We start from the raw sequence: 19144 nt of genomic DNA, 5'->3' as shown, positions 1-19144 counted from the left end.
ACGTCGAGCCAGCTTTGAGTGATGATAATTCAATAATTGACGTAATAAGTAGTTTTAAGTATTCGAGATATAGACCAGCACATGGGGACAATAGTCCTGAAATCAGCTGATGCCACTTACAGCGAAGCTCGACTGCTTTACACTCACGCCGTATGTCATGTTCTTTCTTTCTTAGAAACCATTTTCTTCTTCGCGTCCTTCCTCCTTTTCTTGGATTTGGCACTTTGTGAGGATGTGGCTCAGTTTTACTTCTGGATGCCGTTCCTGACGCCAACCTTTTGTATACGAATATACACATTCACTTTTGCGTGTTTGATGTTTGGTAGTGTGTCACAACACATCATCGAATGAAGCCACTCGTGCACTTGCACTACTGCTCAAGAAGGCTACTCGCAGATGTAGGAATTCTAGGAGTTGTCCAGAATAGGTGGTGGTATTTGTGGGAACGTTTCCAGGAGACTGCGTGTTGCCAGGTGCATTGGCACGGGCACTCTAAGGAAAACAATCCCAGACGAGGGTCTTTTATGTGTCTGTGAGCTCTCCGAAACCGCGAGGTTACAGCACGAGCACTATAATCCGAATAACCTCCCCCCCCCCTTTTTTATACCGATACAAATAGGAAACCAAGTGAAATAATGTTGAAGTCCAATTATCTAACGTCAGGGAGAGGTTTATCGGAAATATAGCTGCTCGTTTACTTTCTAGAATCAATTTCTTGCGCTGTTCGTGTGTTATGAGTCGATCTAGAAATCGGATCTCAGTGATGCTTCCTTTTCATGGTCGGTATTGTACAGGTTTATCCTGATGGTGGGTCTGTAATGTAGCGGATTCCTCGATTTTAGCTAGTGACCAAATTTTGTGCGGTTGAGTGTACCTGAACGGTGGCGTGCCAGATGTGACCGTGCCGGATGTGACCGGCGTTGACAAGCAAATTGTCATTTGATAAGTTGTGTCATCACCCAAGATAATGTAAGCTAAACGAAGTGCAATGCTATTTCAATAAGTCCTATAAGCAGGTACTGCCCCTACTTTACATAACACTTCTGGGGGAAACTCGTTTTACAACACGAAACATTGTGGTGCGTTTACGTCTTTTCCCACCGGGCGAGTTGGCCATGCGGTTAGAGGCGCGCGGCCCTGAGCTTGCATCCGGGAGATAGTGGGTTCGAATCCCACTGTCGGCAGCCCTGAAGATGGCTTTCCGTGGTTTCCCATTTTCACACCAGGCAAATGGTGGGGCTGTACTTTAATTAAGATCAGGGCCGCTTCTTTCCCATTCCTAGCCCTTTCCTATCCCATCGTCGCCTTAAGGCCTGTCTGTGTCGGTGCGACGTAATGCCACTAGCAATAAAAAAGATCCTAATTCTCTGAAATTATTTACGACTTAGGCCTACTTACTTATCGTGTCCTATTAGTACCAGGAGTGTCCGAGGACGTTTTCGGCTTGCCTGGTGCAGGTCTTTCTACCCGACACCCTTGGGCGGCCTGCGCGTCTGGATGTGGGATTATGATAATGAAGTAGGGAGAGATGAAACACGGTTTCGGCACGTAGCCTACTCCTCTCGAATAATACCAAGGGGTCTGCTCAATGCTTTACGTCGCCATCCGACTGACGAATCACCATCAACAGCATCATATCCCCTCACTCCATTTGAACACTGCGAAAAGGTTTGGAATTGAATCCAGGCTTTTGGCATGGAATCTAGTGATTAGAAACTCTCTACCATGAACTTCCCTACCCTGCCGGCCAACATTCTGATGGTGAATTATTTGTTTCATCCAGGCTAAGTGGCTCAGACGGTTGAGATGCTGGTCTTCCGACTCCAACTTGGCAGGTTCGATCCTGGCTCAGTATTTGAACGTGCTCAAATACGTCAACTTTGTGTCGGTGGATTTACTGCCTCGTAAAATAAGACCGTGACTAAATTCCGGCACCACGGCGTCTCCTTAAACCATAAAAGTAGTTACTGGGACGTAAAGCCAGCAACATTATTATATTTTTCTTTCGACCAGTGGTACTCGAACCTGCTAACCACGGTGTCAGACCTTTATTTCAGAAAAGACCAGGTTAGCTAGTTATAAGCAATCTGCCACTTGGTGACAGCCCTTGATGCAGATCAATTGTAAGTGATTGATGGATCGCATGCGGCACGATGCGCTTCCGCTCGGTCGCTACTTGAACGTGTAGAACTCTCCGTGGACGTGCGAAAGGAGAGCTGGAAGTTGAAAGCACTGACTGCTTCTAACTTGGAGAATTCCTGAGGAGCACGGCTGCCGGCTCTTATCATACAAGCCTGAGTCATCATTTGGAGTTGCTGCTTAGACACTGAGCTTCAGAGGGAGTGCAAGTGTTGAAGTTGTGTAACTTGATACTCTCTCTTCGGCTGCTGTGGTGCGTCACGAACATCACGTCTCCTGACATCGTAGTTGCTGTGTAGCCTGTCATCTCAAGTGAAGAGCTTTAAAGGAAGCAGATCATAAGGTGATTCGAGTTTGATGAATCGTATTTTATGATGCATTTCGCCCGCCGTCCTTCTTTGGGTAGGTAAATATGTTCTGTGAAGTGGAAAGAGGACAAAATCATTGATATTTTTTTCTTAGCTAAAAAGTAACACCTACGCTACACGATCAGCTGATTTATTGGAAGTTACATTGATACAAAAATAATGGAATACATCACATGAATAATACTCTCAGAGAGTTATCAATAATATCCTCAGTCCCCACCAAGAAATATCTTTGAATTTTAATAAGAGAACACGCGAAATAAAATAAAATAAAACATCACGAAAAGCGAAAGCAATTTTGTGCTTTACATACTTAAAGAATACTTTTAAAACAGAGCACATTAAACAAACACCAGATTGTAAATAATACTGACACTTTTCTCAAATAAATGAAATGAAGTAAATTACTCACCAAAACTAGTTTGAGGCCACTTTCGATAGTTTACGAATAGACTTAGTAGATTGTCGAGCTTGCAGTTCTCTGCGGATTTATCTCGCTCTGAAGAAGAATCGGCACTTTAAATAGTGGTAGACCACTTTTGGAATAATGTCCAAAGTGTGTTCAGTACAATAACCGGCTCCTGATGGCACAACTGAAATCGCCTCAATCGAGTCAAGACACTCGTAAAAAATATCGCCCCATATTAAATTGAATCTCTTCTGTTAGTTTAACCTTATCGAATATAACTATCCCGTACCGTTTATTCTCGTCCATTACATCCTTAAAATAATCTGAAATAGCACTTATGCAGTGAGGATTTACACCATTGGGACATTTAAGCCCTTTGCAGAGTTTCCTCAAATGGCTTTGTGAGGGAAGAGGTAACAAATTTTGCCTCAGACAGTGCCTATATCCTTTAGGTGATTTTATTGTAAGTAATAAACTCTAAAAGAAAATCACTACTGTGCCTCATACCATTGGGAGATTTTACTTAGCATTTCTTTAACAATAATTTTCTGCATCTTACTAAGAAATGTACAATATTTAAATTGAAATTCTGTGTTCTTAATCTGTCCCTGTAGGAAATTAATCCTAGCTATGGCTGAGGAAAGATTGAATTTAACTCGCATTAAATTACGAGTTGCATTCTTTAGTCGCCTTTTAAGAATCAATATCGTATTTTCGGCATCGGCAAGAGAACTAAACTGACCCTGAATTTGACTACAACTAGGCTGACCTTGAACTTGAACTTCACCGCCTACTGTTGTCATCACTGCTTCACTCACTTCGTGATTGTTGTTCCTTATCGTCTTGGCACTGTCCTCACTCCTTTTCCTACTGGGTTCCTTTTGCGATTTTACCTCAGTGGATACGTATTTCGGTAAATTTGGAAATATATGAGGCACCGCTCCTGGCTTTAATGTCCACGTCACACGAGGAAGTTCAACTATTTCACCATTCACAACGAAACAGTCCGCCTTTATAATTAAATCTGCCGAAAAATGCAGGTCACATGTTCTTCTTTTGGCCTACAATTAATTGCTTATCTTTCCGCGGAATAACTCTACCCCACTTCGCAAATAGATTATTTTCTTTTGGCGGTGTAAAAATCGTCTACCATTACGCTTCCTTCTGTAACCCGATTAACAACCAGGAACGAAACAGTACGACATTTTCTCGAAATAGAAAACTAGTTGATTGCAGACAGAAAGCATTGCACAGATACTAACACGGACTTTCAGAAAATATTAAAACAACAAATAGGCGTTAAAATTTTCACCACGACTTCACATACTCGCTATACCTTCGCCGACAATTTTGTGTACTTGTTGCTGCAAGCTGGTTCGTTGAGAGTGCAGCGCCACGCTCCGGCAGGACCACCAACTCAATCAATCAACCAATCAATCAATCAGTCACTACTGATCTGCATTTAGGACAGTCGCCCAGATGGTAGAATCCCTATCTGTTGGTTTCCTAGCCTTTTCTTAAATGATTTCAAAGAAATTGGAAATTTATTGAACATCTCCCTTGGTAAGTTTTTCCAATCCCTAACTCCCTTTCCTATAAATGAATATTTGCCCCAGTTTGTCCCCTTGAATTCCAACTTTATCTTCATATTGTGATCTTTCCTACTTTTATAAACGCCACTCAAATTTATTAGTCTACTAATGTCATTCCACGCCATCTCTCCGCTGACAGCTCGGAACATACAACTTAGTCGAGCAGCTCGTCTTCTTTCTCCCAGTTCTTCCCAGCCCAAAGTGCATCATTTTCGTAACGCTATTCTTTTGTCGGAAATTACCCAGAACAAATCGAGCTGCTTTTCTTTGGATCCTAGTTAGAGGCCCACACACTGGAACCATACTCTCTTTGGGGTCTTACCAGAGACTTATATGCCTTCTCCTTTACATCCCTACTACAACCCCTAAAACACCCTCATAACCCTGTGCAGAGATCTCTACCCTTTATTTACAATCCCATTTATGTGATTACCCCAATGAAGATCTTTCCTTATATTAACACCGATATACAATGTTCCCTGAAAGGAACTTTCACCTCATCAACGCAGTAATTAAAACTAAGAGGACTTTTCCTATTTGTGAAACATCCTGACTTTTAACCCCGTTTATCATCATACCAGTGCCTGCTGTCCATCTCACAACATTATCGAGGTCATGTTGCAGTTGTTCACAATCTTGTAACTTATTTATTACTCTATACAGAATAACATCATCCGAAAAAAGCCTTACCTCTGATTCCACTTCTTTACTCATATCATTTATATATACTGTATAAGAAAACAAATACTGCCTTGAGGTATTCCCCTCTTAATTATTACAGAGTCAGATAAAGTTTCGCCTACTCTAATTCTCTGAGATCTGTTTTCTAGAAATATAGCAACCCATTCAGTCACTCTTTTGTCTAGTCCAATTGCACTCATTGTTGCCAGTAGTCTCCCATGATCCACCCTATCAAATGATTTAGACGGGTCAATCGCGATACAGTCCATTTGACCTCCCGAATCCAGGATATCTGCTATAATTTGCTGGAACCCTGTAAGTTGAGCTTCAGTGGAATAACCTTTCCTAAAACCGAACTGCCTTCTATCGAACCAGTTATTAATTTCGCAAACATGTCTAATATAATCAGAAAAAATGCCTTCCCAAAGCTCACATGCAACGCATGTCAAACTTACTGGCCTGTAATTTTCAGCTTTATGTCTATTACCCTTTCCTTTATATACAGGGGCTACTATAGCAACTCTCCATTCATTTGGTATAGCTTCTTCAACCAAACAATAATCAGATAAGTACTTCAGATATGGTACTATATCCCAACCGAATGTCTTTAGTATATCCCCAGAAATCTCATCAATTTCAGCCGATTTTCCAGTTTTCAACTTTTGTTTATTATTGTAAATATCATTGTTATCACATGTAAATTTTAATACTTCTTTAGCATTAGTATCGTCCTCTATCTGGACATTATCCTTGTAACCAACAATCTTTACATACTACTGACTGAATACTTCTGCCTTTTGAAGATCCTCACATACGCACTCCCCTTGTCCATTACTTATTCCTGGAATGTCCTTCTTGGAACCTGTTTCTGCCTTAAAGTACCTATACATACCCTTCCATTTTTCACTAAAATTTGTATGACTGGCAATTATGCTTGCCATCATGTTATCCTTAACTGCCTTCTTTGCTAGATGTTTGCTACAATGTTAAGAGGGCGGAGTGGTCACACTTGGTATTCTATTCGTCATGGTACGTGTGTTGTTAAAACTTAAATCGTTCCATTTTCTTATTTCTTTCTTCGCCGCTTTTCCCCGCACCTTGGTGCGATCTGTCTCCATACGTTTACTGTCGTATGCCCTTCTACGTTTTTATGCAGTGGTTGTACTCTGGCTTTGTGAGAAGTGAGTATTAAAACAAATGTGCAGTCTCTGAGCCAGATAAATCAACCGTATTTGATCAATATCGAAGCCAGACTCTCTTAACCGAAGGCCTCCACGCTGGCCAGTCATCCAGGGAGCCAGACTTCTTATCTGCTTTTGATGCAGGTGGACATGCTATGTTGTTGAATTTTCTCCAGAAAGAGTTTTGCGCAAGTATAGTCGATTCGTGTTCACATACTGTATGTACAATGTGTGATTTTCAACTCGCGGGTCAAATCCAGATCAATGCAAGTATATTTTCTTAGTGGAACATTACGAACATTACGAACTAGATTATTTTGGCTTGAGAGGGAAAGATTATGGTAGTATTGCTATAGCGTAATGTTACATCTGGATAGATATCTTCGAGTCCAATTTGGTTTGGAGTGCCGAATTCTGTTCAGTATTAATGTGTTTAATACTCTGACGATATTCAGGACCAAACAAAAATTGACTACCCCGGCACGCAAAAACTCCGCGACGGAAAGTGTAATAGGGCTTGACCAACCATAGTTTTGCTGATTGTGCTAGTTACTTTACAGTTGTCGTTGTCGCAAAGGATGTATATTACGAGATTGCTACACCTGGCGCACTTCGTAGACTTCGGTTTGAGTTCTGTTAATTGCTTTGTCGGTTGTCTGTTGAGATGTCAAATGGATGTGATGATAAAATTAAATAGAATCGTTTGTATTGTACCGGTTGCAATTGTTGGATCTTGTGTAGAAATGTACAATGTTGATAAACCATTGAGAGTCCTGCTAAAAGGACCTATCCCTCATTTGTAACATTAAGAGAATTTTGATACTGAAGGAAAGGTATGCGGTATACACACTTCATATTTTAGGATTAGATACTCAATGCTACTGCAGATATTCCTAATTGTAGGCTATTTCCTTCGAGCATACAAATAACTACTTTTACGGGTTTCGGAAACGCCAAGTGCTGGAATCTAGTCCCGCAGGAGTTCTTTTACGTGCCAGTAAATCTACCGACAAGAGGCTGACGTACTTGAGCACCTTCAAATACCACCGGCCTGAGCCAAGTTGGAGTCAGAAGGCCAGCGCCGTAGCCGTCTGAGCCACTCAGCCCGACTTGTTGAAAAGAGATCCCGAAAAGTATTTTAATATTTAAAAAACTTAGTTAATATTTTCTAAAAATATTCCATATATACAGTAGGAAGTACCGTCTATAAATAGTACAAAATACATTTGATTAATAGGCCTATATTTCTTTTTCATTTATTTTCTGGATTATTTCTGTTTTATATAATTTACTAAATCACATTTAAGTGCATACAATAATATGTACAGGTATTTGTTTATTTATTTATTTATTTATTTATTTATTTATTTATTTATTTATTTATTTATTTATTTATTTATTTAGCGGATGGCTTTTATTGTCGGAAATATCCAAGGACATGTTGGCTCGTTTGGTGCAGGTCTTTCTGTTTTACGCCAATGGACGACATACGCGTCTCTGTGTGAGATGATGATGATGATGATGATGATGATAATGAGGTAGGGAGAGGGTGAAATTCGGTGTCGGCACATAGCCTACTCCTGTTTAATAACACGAATGGGCTTGCTGAAGGTTCAGCGTCGCCATCCGACTGCCGAATTACCATCAGCAGCGTCATATGAACAGTGTAGAGAGATTTGAAATTGGATACACACTTTTGGCGCGTAGTCTAGTGATTTATAAATTGTATACCATCACCTCTCCGACCTTGTCGGCCGACATTTTGACAATGTTTTATCCATAAACGCGAACGAAACCTGCTAACCACGGTGACATACCTTTGCAGACTTGACGCCTTAATTATCACGACCACCAAGCGGGCTGTGACACTAAATGGCATAAGCGTACATTCCACACCCAAAATGCTATTTTTTAAAATGAAAGTGTGGGATAGGTTTTTTTTTTTCACCAAGCCCTTCATTAAGAAGAGCTCCTTCAAACTCATCCTTTCTTAACAGCAAATTCCTTGAGCCGATTCAGAATCAGAGTATTTGAACGTACTCAAATATGTCGGTCTCGTATCAGTATATGTAGCAGCCTAGGGACAAAATTCCGCCACCGTAGTGTTGTCGAAAACCGTACATTTAGTTAGTGCGATGTAAAACGAATAACATTATTCATTGAAACGGTAATCATTACTATCTGTCAGCGTCAGTGGTGCAGTCGGTTAGTCGTCGTTCTTCTGTTCTCGAGGTGGTGGGACTGGATGATGGCTGAGATCGGTAGTGTTTGATGGAGTTTACATGACGACGACACCCCGCCCGAACTCTGGAAAGCGACGTGACTGACTTTCATGATGGAACGTTTTAGGGTAGACGGACCGAAAGAAGAAAACATACTGAATAGACACCGACATTGCCACACCTCTTTCTCCTCTAAAAATCTTCTCTTAACGTTACTTTAATTTCATTATGTAAGGTAACAATTTTTATTAGCTCTGAAATGAAGAATCAGCCATGAGATACGCGTTGTCAGTTCAAGCGTTGAGTGAAAGTGTTCGTAACAGGCTTGGGCATTGTTTGTCTTTGGATCATATTTTTTTCAGTTTATAATATCTCATACTACTTTGGAAAGTTCATGAAAAGATAAAACAATCCGATGGGTAATATTTATAATGTAAGAAATAAATATTAGATTTATTATGGATCTTCGTAATTCGGCGCTATGCTGTTTCTGGTTCTCACCGAATGAATGAATGAATGAATGAATGAATGAATGAATGAATGAATGAACTGTGTCTTGAATTACTTTTCAAACTATACATGGGTCATATTTCTTGGTCACATAGCGTTCTAGTCGTACTAATGCCCTTTCAAAATGTGCTGTTCTGAGTTCTTCTCGTTTGATCTAACATGATGATAATATTTTTGTTGCAGAGCCTAGGCCGCAATGCCAGAGGAAACGAAACTCCCCGAGTCGGAGCCCGTTGACAACGGACCCGAGACTCCGAAGAAGAAAAGTTCGACGGTTGTGAGCAAAGGCAAACTAGTCCTAGCAAGAGTGGCCCTTCTGGATGGTACCTTGCTTGACATCAACATTGACGTGAGTATTTTGTTTTTCTTTAGCATATAGCAGTACAAACGGTTTAGAATAGTGGTATCAAGGCCGTATATGTATGTGAAATGCTACGAGACTATCAGTGTCCTTCTGAACCGTACAGTGACACACAATAAAAATGGTATACCTGTCATTTTAAATTAATTGATGAAAAAACACCAAGTTGTGTTTATAAACTCGTGTCGTATTTGTACAAAATATTTATTAGGAATTATTATACAACATATGGATAAAACCGTACTCCGCAAGAAATGTTTTGATAAAACCGTACTCCGCAAGAAATGTTTTATACAGGATGTTAGGGGTATACGTTGAGATATTTTGCTAATCGGTAAAGAAAAATATCTCAGAACATATGCTATGTACTTTTTACCTTGTCCTATTAGTTTCCCCATAAATGGGCCAAATATTTCAGGACCTAGTTTTGAACGGTTGTAGTAGGAAAATCCGGTTATATCATACTGGCCTCGTGTAGTAGAGTACAGTAGCAGAGTATAGTGGTTGTTGAACCTGTTTGTTATTGAAGGCCAGCACATGTCGCTGTGACTTCCCCTAGCCGCTGGGCAAGTAATGGTGGTAGAAGTGCATGTCAGACCAATTTCTGTACTCGAAAACCGGTCTAGGGTACTCTGTGAGAAGTACACACAAATCTTACCGACGTATCCACTCTTGTACCTTCTCATGTAGCTGCCGAGTACTATTTTGTATTCGTACACACATTTTTTTCTATAAATGTAATTATTGTGTTATTCGGATTTGTATGGACATATCCGTTCGTTGAAATAGAACTGAGCTTATAACGTAATACATAAATAATGCCTAAGGATAATTAGTTTTAAAATTGTCAAGCTTCAGGGCTATCTCCGGTAGAAATTCAGTCTTTACTACGGGCTATAGCTAGCGTTCCAACCTTAAAATGCAGTACAGCAGTAATGGGATAATTCCCCTCTCTTTCCTTCTCCAATGTTTTGCGGGTAGCGCTGTCCTGCTCTAATGCAGCGGGTTATCCAAATATGCGTAAATCAGAATGTTATCGGTTAAAATGGGTGAATATCGTGTTATGTACAAAATTTCAAGGCGCATTTGTTGCCGTTAACAAAAAGAATGTAAAAAAAATGTCATGTGAAAATGGTAATATAATGGAAAGTTACGCCAAATGCAAAATCTTCATTGCATAGAACTTACCATGTCATAACGCCTATTTTATATTCATTATTTTCCTAATTTTTTTACTGCTTGTAAAGAAACATATCAGTTCGATGTAGATAAGTTTATTTTTAAATTTAAATGATGATAAAATGCAGTATATGCGTTTATTTTCAATTATGTTCAGGGATTTTTATGTGCAGGCACGAAAAAGTCAGTCCTCGGCCAGCGTCTTTCCTATTGAATTTACACGGGGGGGTCAAAGTGAGGCAAATGGACTTCATATATGGAAGTTATTTTTAAAACAATCCCGAAGTTCTTATCTCGGTTAATTCTTAATTTGTGACAGGAAGAATGTCTCCTTGAATTTTGGTTTCGCGCGTGACTCGGCTGGCTGTCTGGCTGGCTGAAGTACCGGCAGTGATCTCCAAACTATGCGCTTTTAACATTTCCAGACAGTCGTATGCAGTGCAGTGCTCATTTTGTCAGTAGTATGTATAATATTGATTAAATACATATCAGTGACATATATATGTACAATTCTTGAGGGCAAGTGTATTTCGTTTTTGTGGTTCGGGAGTTCGTGCTCGTGCGTGGGGATCTTAGTTCGAAGAAAAAGTTCGGAAGTATCATGGCGTGGTTAAAGCGAAGCAAACGTCTTCGGATATGGAAGTTATTTTTAAATCATACCTCAAGTCCTTAACTCGTTATCTCTTAATTTATGACAGGGAGAACGTCTCGTTTGTTTACGTTTCACGAATGACTCAGCTGGCTGGCCAGTAATGATCTCCCAAACAGTGAGCTTTTTTAAAATATACTGACAGCCGTGTGCAGTGGTGTTCATTTAATCAGTATTATAAGATTGACTAAATAAAGGTCGGTGATAAATGTATAGTTCTTGAGGAGCCGTGCGCAGCTGTGACATCGCATCCTGGAGATAGTGGGTTCAAATCTCACTGTGGGCAGCCCTGAAGATGGTTTTCCGTGGTTTCCCATTTTCACACCAGGAAAATGCTGGGGCTGTACCTTGATTAAGGCCACGGCCGCTTCCTTCCTATTCCTAGGCCTTTCCTGTCCTATTGTCGCCATAAGACCTATCTGCGTCGGTGTGACGTAAAGCAAATATTAAAAAAAAAAAAAGTTATTGAGGACAAGTGGATTGTGTTTGTTATGTTTGTGTAGTCTGTGTAGTTGTGAGTTCGTGCTCGTGCGGGGATTCTTAGTTCGAAGAAAAAGTGCAGAAGGATGTACAATGGATCGTCAAATTAAAAGAAACGTTCTGTAGGTAAACTCAGGCGAAAAGAGCGCAATATTATGAGTGTCCTAGATTAGTTTTTAAAGACTGTGAATGTGACTAGCGCAGTCAGTGAAACAGCTAAAGCTACAGGTTGTTCCGAAAGAAGGAAGGAACACACACATGGTCCTTCGCGAACTCCCGCAAAAAAAAAAAAAAAAAAGAAAGAAATAAAGAGAGAAGGACAGCAGAAAAATGCAAAGAAAATTAAATATGATGAAATTGTGCAAAGTGGAGTGCGTCGGGTGGCTCACTCTCTTTTATCTGCTAAAATACCACCGACATTGAACGTGATTTTGAGTCGGGTAAATGGAAAAGATTCTTTGCCACGATTTTCCAAAAATACGTTGTAATGCTTCTTACATGATATAGGCTTCCGTTATTTAAGAAGGGGTAATAAAGCAGCTTTCATTGAAACCGATGAAATTATTAATTGGAGGCACAGCTATCTCAGGGAGATAAAACATTTGAGGGCAAATATTGGGCGAACAGTGACAAAAGAATGGAAGGATACGACAGTGAAAAGTGCACGGCAGGCCGCCATTGAAGGGGTGAGTTCGGGACTTAGGCCACCGAAAAACCGAGGACCGCGATTCGCCGTAGTCCACACGGGTAAGGAACATGGTTTTGTTCCAAATGCTGAACTAACATTTTTATGCCATAAAAACACGGCGGACGCCCACGAGGAAATGACTGGTGAAATTTATGTGAAGTGGTTTTCGAAACAACTGTTGCCGAACACTCCCGAAGGTGCCGTGATCGTGCTGGATAATGCCGCTTATCATTCCCGTAAGTTGGAACCTTTGCTGGTGGCTCTTGGCGAAAAGACGACATCGAACAGCGGTTACGTAAAAATCAAATATCTTTTTGAGGACGGGATGCTCAAGCGAGAATTGTTGCACATCGCTTCTCAGAATAGGGCTCTGTATGATAAGCAGAGAATAGATGAAATGGCAAAAGCGGCAGGTCGGCAGATTCTACATCTCTCGCCTTATCCCTGCGAGTTATACCCTATTGAGATGGTGTGGTCCCAGGTGAAAAACTACATCCGGTATCATAACGTATCATTCAAGAAAAAACATATGGAAAATTTAATAACCGCTGCGTATAAGAACATTACGGTGGACAATTGGAAAAATTATGTGAAAAGAAAGTAAAGAAAAACAAAAGAGATTTGTGGAAAGCAGACGAATTACAGGACGATGTCGACGATGAACAGTTTTTAATAAGACTTTCTTCAGCGTCCGGATCATCCTGAAGTTCATCTCCCGAACCTAGTTCATCCAAAGCGGGAACATCAGACCTTGCAGAAATGATAGAAGGTGTACGTCCATTGTCTGAGAACAACGACAGTGATTAAGGTATGTTGTATTTATTTAACCATCCTACAAATATCAGTTTATGAATGAATGAACTTAAAATTACAAAATTACAAACGAAAAATGTGGAACTGTGACTTCCTGTTTGTGTCACACTCGAGCGCTATCTTCAAGAGTCGATTTCGCAACAGGGCGCTCCTCTACGCTGTACTGCAATTTAAGATTGGAACGCTCTATAGGGGCTACGACAATTAAAACATTGTGACGCGGAATATCCGTACCTGCGCATACATGAAAATCAAGTGTTGTGCAGTGGTCTGTGATTTATAAGACATCAGTGACATTAAGCCTACTCACTGATTCAGGCTGACAAAAATGAAGGGAATTAGTTAATGAGTTAATGAACAGTGGGTGCACCATTTCACTGAGAATATTGTGTCAGTCTGTGTTGAATTTCTGATTACAGACAAAGTGAGTTGTCTATTCTATTGCAGGTCAACAAAAGAACGGTGGACACTGAAAAAAAAAAAACGCTATTCATAGATTCAATGAAATTGTTATTCATTCCAGAAATTTCAAAGAACGTAGTTGCATCCATGCTTTTGAAAACTGCTGGAAGGATAAAGAGCTACTATGAAAGTGCCGCGCCGGACTGTGTGGCTCAGGCGGTTGAGACCTTGGCTTTCTGTCCCCAACTTGGCAGGTTCAATCCGGTGGTATTTGAAGGTGCTCAAATACCGTACGTCAGCCTCTTATCTGTAGATTTTATGATGATTGTTGTTGTTTAAAGGGATCTAACAGATAGATCATCGGCCCCTAATCGAGCGAGGTACAACGAAATGAAACGACAATTAAAACTTCAAAATGTATCCACTGACTAAAATCTGAAACGAATGATGACCGTGAATCCAAAACAATCAGTGGATCCAACTCACAATTCATCATATTCTAAGATGATGCTTGTTGTCCAAAGGGGCCCAAATTCTAGGTCACCGGCCCCTCATAATTGTACTAATCACTGGTAAAGCAGAACCATGTTGTTCACCACATGGTGGTAAAATCACAGGTAACGTAGGCCCATGGTATGTCACACACAAATGCACCACTCACAGGTACACAGACCCATGGTGTTGATCACATAAAGGCACTACTCACAGGCAATGCAGACCCATGGTGTTCCTCACTTAGTGGAAATAATCACAAGTGATCTCACGGTTCCAGTTCCTTCATCGCTTGGTTGCCCCTTTAGTCGCCTTATACGACAGGCAAGAAATACCGTGGGTGTATTCTTCGTCTGCGTCCTTCATCCACAGGGGGTATCGGTAGATTTACTGGCACACAAAAGAACGCCTGTGAGAGTAAAATCCGGCACCTCGGCGTCTCCGAAAACCGTAAAAGTAGTTAGCGGGGAAAATTAAATGGCGTATGGCTTTTAATAATAATAATAATAATAATAATAATAATAATAATGTTATTGCTTTACGTCCCACTAACTACTTTTACGGTCTTCGAAGACGCCGAGGTGCCGGACTTTAGTCCCGCAGGAGTTCTTTTACGCGCCAGTAAATCTGCCGACACGAGGCTGTCATATTTGAGCACCTTCAAATACCACCGGACTGAGCCAGGATCGAACCTGCCAAGTTGGGGTTAGAAGGCCAGCGCCTTAACCGTCTGAGCCACTCAGCCCGGCAAGTATGGCTTTTAGTGCCGGGAGTGTCCGAAGACATGTTCGGCTCGCCAGGTGCAGGTCTTTTGATTTGACACCTGTAGGCGACCTGCGCGTCGTGATGAGGATGAAATGATGATTAAGACGAGACATACACCCAGCCCCCGTGCCAGCGAAATTAACCAATTATGGTTGAAGTTCCCGATCCAGACGGGAATCGAACCTGGGTCCCCTGTGACCAAAGTCCAGCACGCTAACCATTTAGCCATGGAGCAGTTAGCGGGACGAAAAACACACAGTATTATTATTAAATGCTCCTCAGGGTATTTGTAATAGAAGGCTTATTATTGGACAGGAAGTGCCGATCGGTAAAATGATGACTAATTGACCCGTTGTAAATCTACCCACACGAGGCTGACGTATTTCAGCACATTCAAATACCACCGCTTTGAGCTAGGATCGAGCCTGCTAAGTTGGGACCAAAAAACAGTGCTTTAACCGTCTGAACAACTTTTATTTTGATACGCTTAATAAGCACTGCCGTGGTTTCCCATTTTCACACCAGGCAAATGCTGGGGCTGTACCTTAATTAAGGCCACGGCCGCTTCCTTCCAACTCCTAGGCCTTTCCTGTCCCATCGTCGCCATAAGACCTATCTGTGTCGGTGCGACGTAAAGCAACTAGCAAAAAAAAAATAAGCACTGCAAAAGCGTCAGTAAATTATAATGCTTTATTTTGCCATTACACATATGCTTTTCGTTTAGAAGCACGAATTAATAACCAGTTTGGAAAGAATGTTACGCAACATCTCGTGGTATTGTATCGGTAGCGTTCAGCTGTTGTTGTGGTACATTTGCTCGTAAACATAAACAGAAACCAGTTTGGCGCGTAATTTGCCTGCTTTCGAAGGAAAACTATTCATTCACAAGAACAAGGCATGTTACCTATTCTAAAAACATCGTATCCCTTTGCTCACGAAAGTAACTTCCGAGGATTACTAAAAGTTTGATATATAATTGTGTGACTTGTCCCTTTTAGAGAACAATAATTGAACGAGAAATGCAACTATGCAAGCTAAGGTTGCCTCGTTATTGATTCTTTCTCTTTGTATTTCTTAACTATATATTCTCACTTCTACAAACATTTCTAACTTTCTGCTTTTTCCATTTTAAGTTTTTATCTCTTGTTACGAAGCGGTAATGTCTGGTGCTTGCAGCGTGGATGTCACGATGAAGAGCAGGTGCAGCTCTTTGTCTCTATGAAATGCTCTTTACTCCCCTCCCCTGGAAACGACAGAGAGCGCTCCTCGGTAGTTTAGTTCCAGGCCACTGAGCCCTTATAATGGGTCAGTCAGCAGGCGTGGGCCTGAGGCTCTGCTTAAAGCAGAGTAGGTCATGACCTTACGGAATTGAGCTCCGCGTCCTCCGGAATAGAGGATCAGCTTGCAGCTATCAGCTACCCTCAAGGAAAAGAATGTCGCCGCGCATGCTTTAGGCTCAGCTTACGTACACCTGTACTGAATGCACATACAACATTGGACTTCGTTTTGTTCGTGATGACTTGTCTTGAACACTTTATGCATAACGTGTAGGAGTGGAGACGCGCTGTAAAGGAATCGAAGGAGGAAAGTATAATTTATTATGCACCGTAATAAATGGACAATGTTGTCGCCGAACAAGTGGAATACGAATATGGGATGTAGTTACTTGAATTTTGTCTTCCTAAGCGCTTACTCTGTATGAATACCAGATTGGTGGCCGAAGCATTCAGAGCCATCATCATTTGGTGTACATAGCTTTAATCAATATCCTGTCTGACATCATGGCGAGCGTACTGGCCTTCGGTCCAAGGGGTCCCGGGTTCGTTTCCCGGCCGGTTTGAGAACTTTAACCTGATTTGATTAATTCCTCGGGGTTGGGAATGTGTGTGTGTGTGTGTGTGTGTGTGAGAGAGAGAGAGAGAGAGAGAGAGAGAGAGACACTTCTTCATCATTAGAATTCATCATACGTAGGGCCCCATCCTCACAAACATGCTGGCCGCGTATAGGCATCAATTCGAAAACCACCAGGTCGAGGTATTATTATTATTATTATTATACTCATACTTTAAATAGTCGCCAATAGTTAAAAATTAAGAGCAAAGCAATCGTTTAGGTTACATGTCATACGATATAGTGATTTTAGTCATGGGACCTCCAGTTCCATGAACTACAGATGTGAATTTTCAATTTAGAAATCTCATATGGAACAACATTTCTGAGAATATTAGGACTATTCAAAGCGGAGATGCTTTCAGAGCACTTGTTTGGGAGTTCTTGTGTAAATTAATTAGAAAGTACAGGGTTATCCAATTAACGCAGAACCGCAGCTGAGGTCTCGGCTGGCAGCTATCGCTTCCCACCGGATGGGCAATACGAGAGCAAGCTAGAGTGACTGCTTGATAAATTTTGATGAATTTTGAAAGCACTATTAACCTAACCCCATGGAACTACAGCCCTGAAGGGCCTTGGCCTACCAATTGACCGCTGCTCAGCCCGAAGGCCTGCAGATTACGAGGTGTCGTGTGGTCAGCACGGTGTTTCCTCTCGACCGTTATTCTTGGCTTTCTAGACCGGGGCCGTTATCTCACTGTCAGATAGCTCCCCAATTCTAATCACGTAGGCTGAGTGGACCTCGAACCAGCCCTCAGATCCAGGTAAAAATCCCTGAACTGGTCGGTAATCGAACCCAGGGCCTCCGGGTAAGAGGCAGGCCACGCTACCCCTACACCACGGAAATGAAATAATGAAAGGAGAAAATTTTGATGCGATTATTTTTGAAGTGTAAGATCTCACCTGTTTCAGATATGAACCCTTAACAAGCATTAATGTGGAAAGAAGTTTCTTGGTGTTTCGCAAGTTGCTGTCTGAAAACCGACGATCCTCTGTACCTAAGAACCTGAAGATAACTGTGCTTATATACTGCAAAGCCAACTGAGGTGTTTCCGAATTAACAATTTCTGCAACCCTAGTGTGGTTAATTCAAATATGATTTTATTTATACTAATTTCATTTTTCCAGAATGTCCATTGCGGATTCGCTGAATTTATTCTAGGTGGAGAAAATAATTCATTCTAAATTCTGCAATTGCCCTTTTTTAACAATCACTGAATTCCTTTTTTAAATTACGTTAATCTAAAATTATATAATGTCTGAAAAAAGAAATATTTCACTCATATTTTTGCACTGCATGTTGCATACCACCAGAATTCTGTATTTTTTTTAACACGATATTCCTTCATTAAATATGTAATTAAAATTAAAGTATGAATGAATTTGAATAGCATTTTACGTCCTTTTTTGCCAGTTTTTAGGTCCGTTTAAGATATCTTCGTATAGTTTACAGGTCTTTTTTTAGCCATTTTGTAGGTCTTCAACTTCCGATTCCTACTCATAAGCTAATCACGAAAATTGTGTGTTTCATTCCGATGTTTTGTGACTAAGGGGTGATATTAGGTTAACTACCATAATTACTTTATCATTAATTCTCACACATTTAGAGGGCTGACGTTTGGCCCAGGATTTCCTTATAAGGTAATTAGGAAACCCAAGCATTTATTCCGATATTTTGTGATAAATTGGGTGAAATTGGGGTAAATGCCCTAAACATAATACTGTATATCTAAATCATACACTTCCCACAAATGTAGAAGGCTGAAATCTGGCTCAAGTGTCTCTTATAAGCTAATTAATATTTTGTTCCGGTATTTTGCTATAAAGGGAGTGAAATAGGGTTAAATTCCTTAATCACAATATTAATTTCTCTCACTTCCTACGATGGTAGGGAGCTGCAGTTCGGCACAGATCTTTTTCTTTAGCTAATTAGAAAAAGTGAAAATGTTTCATACCGATCTTTTGTGATTAATGGGGTAAATGAAATGGCGTATGGCTTTTAGTGCCGAGAGTGTCCGAGGACAAGTTCGGCTAGCCAGATGCAGGGCTTTTTATTTGGCTCCCGTAGGGCGACCTGCGCGTCGTGATGCGGATGAAATGATGATGAATACGACATATACACCCAACCCCCGTGCCAGCGAAATTAACAATGATGGTTAAAATTCGCGACCTTGACGGGAATCGAATCCGGTACCCCTGTGACCAAAGGCCAGCACGCTAACCATTTAGCCATGGGCCGGACAGTAGTCAAATTAAGGTCATAATCGAAATATTTCAGATATTATAAAAAGAATGGTATGCACTGTAAATCGCGGAGAGTATA

The 19144-nt window shown here is 40.9% G+C and overlaps 1 protein-coding gene across 3 annotated transcripts in view; it reads left to right on the top strand.

The window, feature by feature from the left end:
- The window catches only part of LOC136866395 (uncharacterized), a 434395-nt gene that overhangs the window by 167013 nt on the left and 248238 nt on the right, over positions 1-19144 (top strand). For all 3 annotated transcript variants that reach the window (XM_067143316.2, XM_067143315.2, XM_067143314.2), the window contains exon 2: positions 9286-9451. In XM_067143316.2, the coding sequence (XP_066999417.2) occupies positions 9299-9451 (153 nt within the window). In that variant the 5' untranslated portion in view covers positions 9286-9298. The remainder of the gene's footprint in view (positions 1-9285; positions 9452-19144) is intronic.

The sequence above is a fragment of the Anabrus simplex genome, chromosome 3, assembly GCF_040414725.1.
Source record: "Anabrus simplex isolate iqAnaSimp1 chromosome 3, ASM4041472v1, whole genome shotgun sequence".
NCBI classification, from domain to species: domain Eukaryota; kingdom Metazoa; phylum Arthropoda; class Insecta; order Orthoptera; family Tettigoniidae; genus Anabrus; species Anabrus simplex.
The sequence above is the reverse complement of the archived record's forward strand: the minus strand, read 5'-3'. Positions and strand labels throughout refer to the sequence as shown.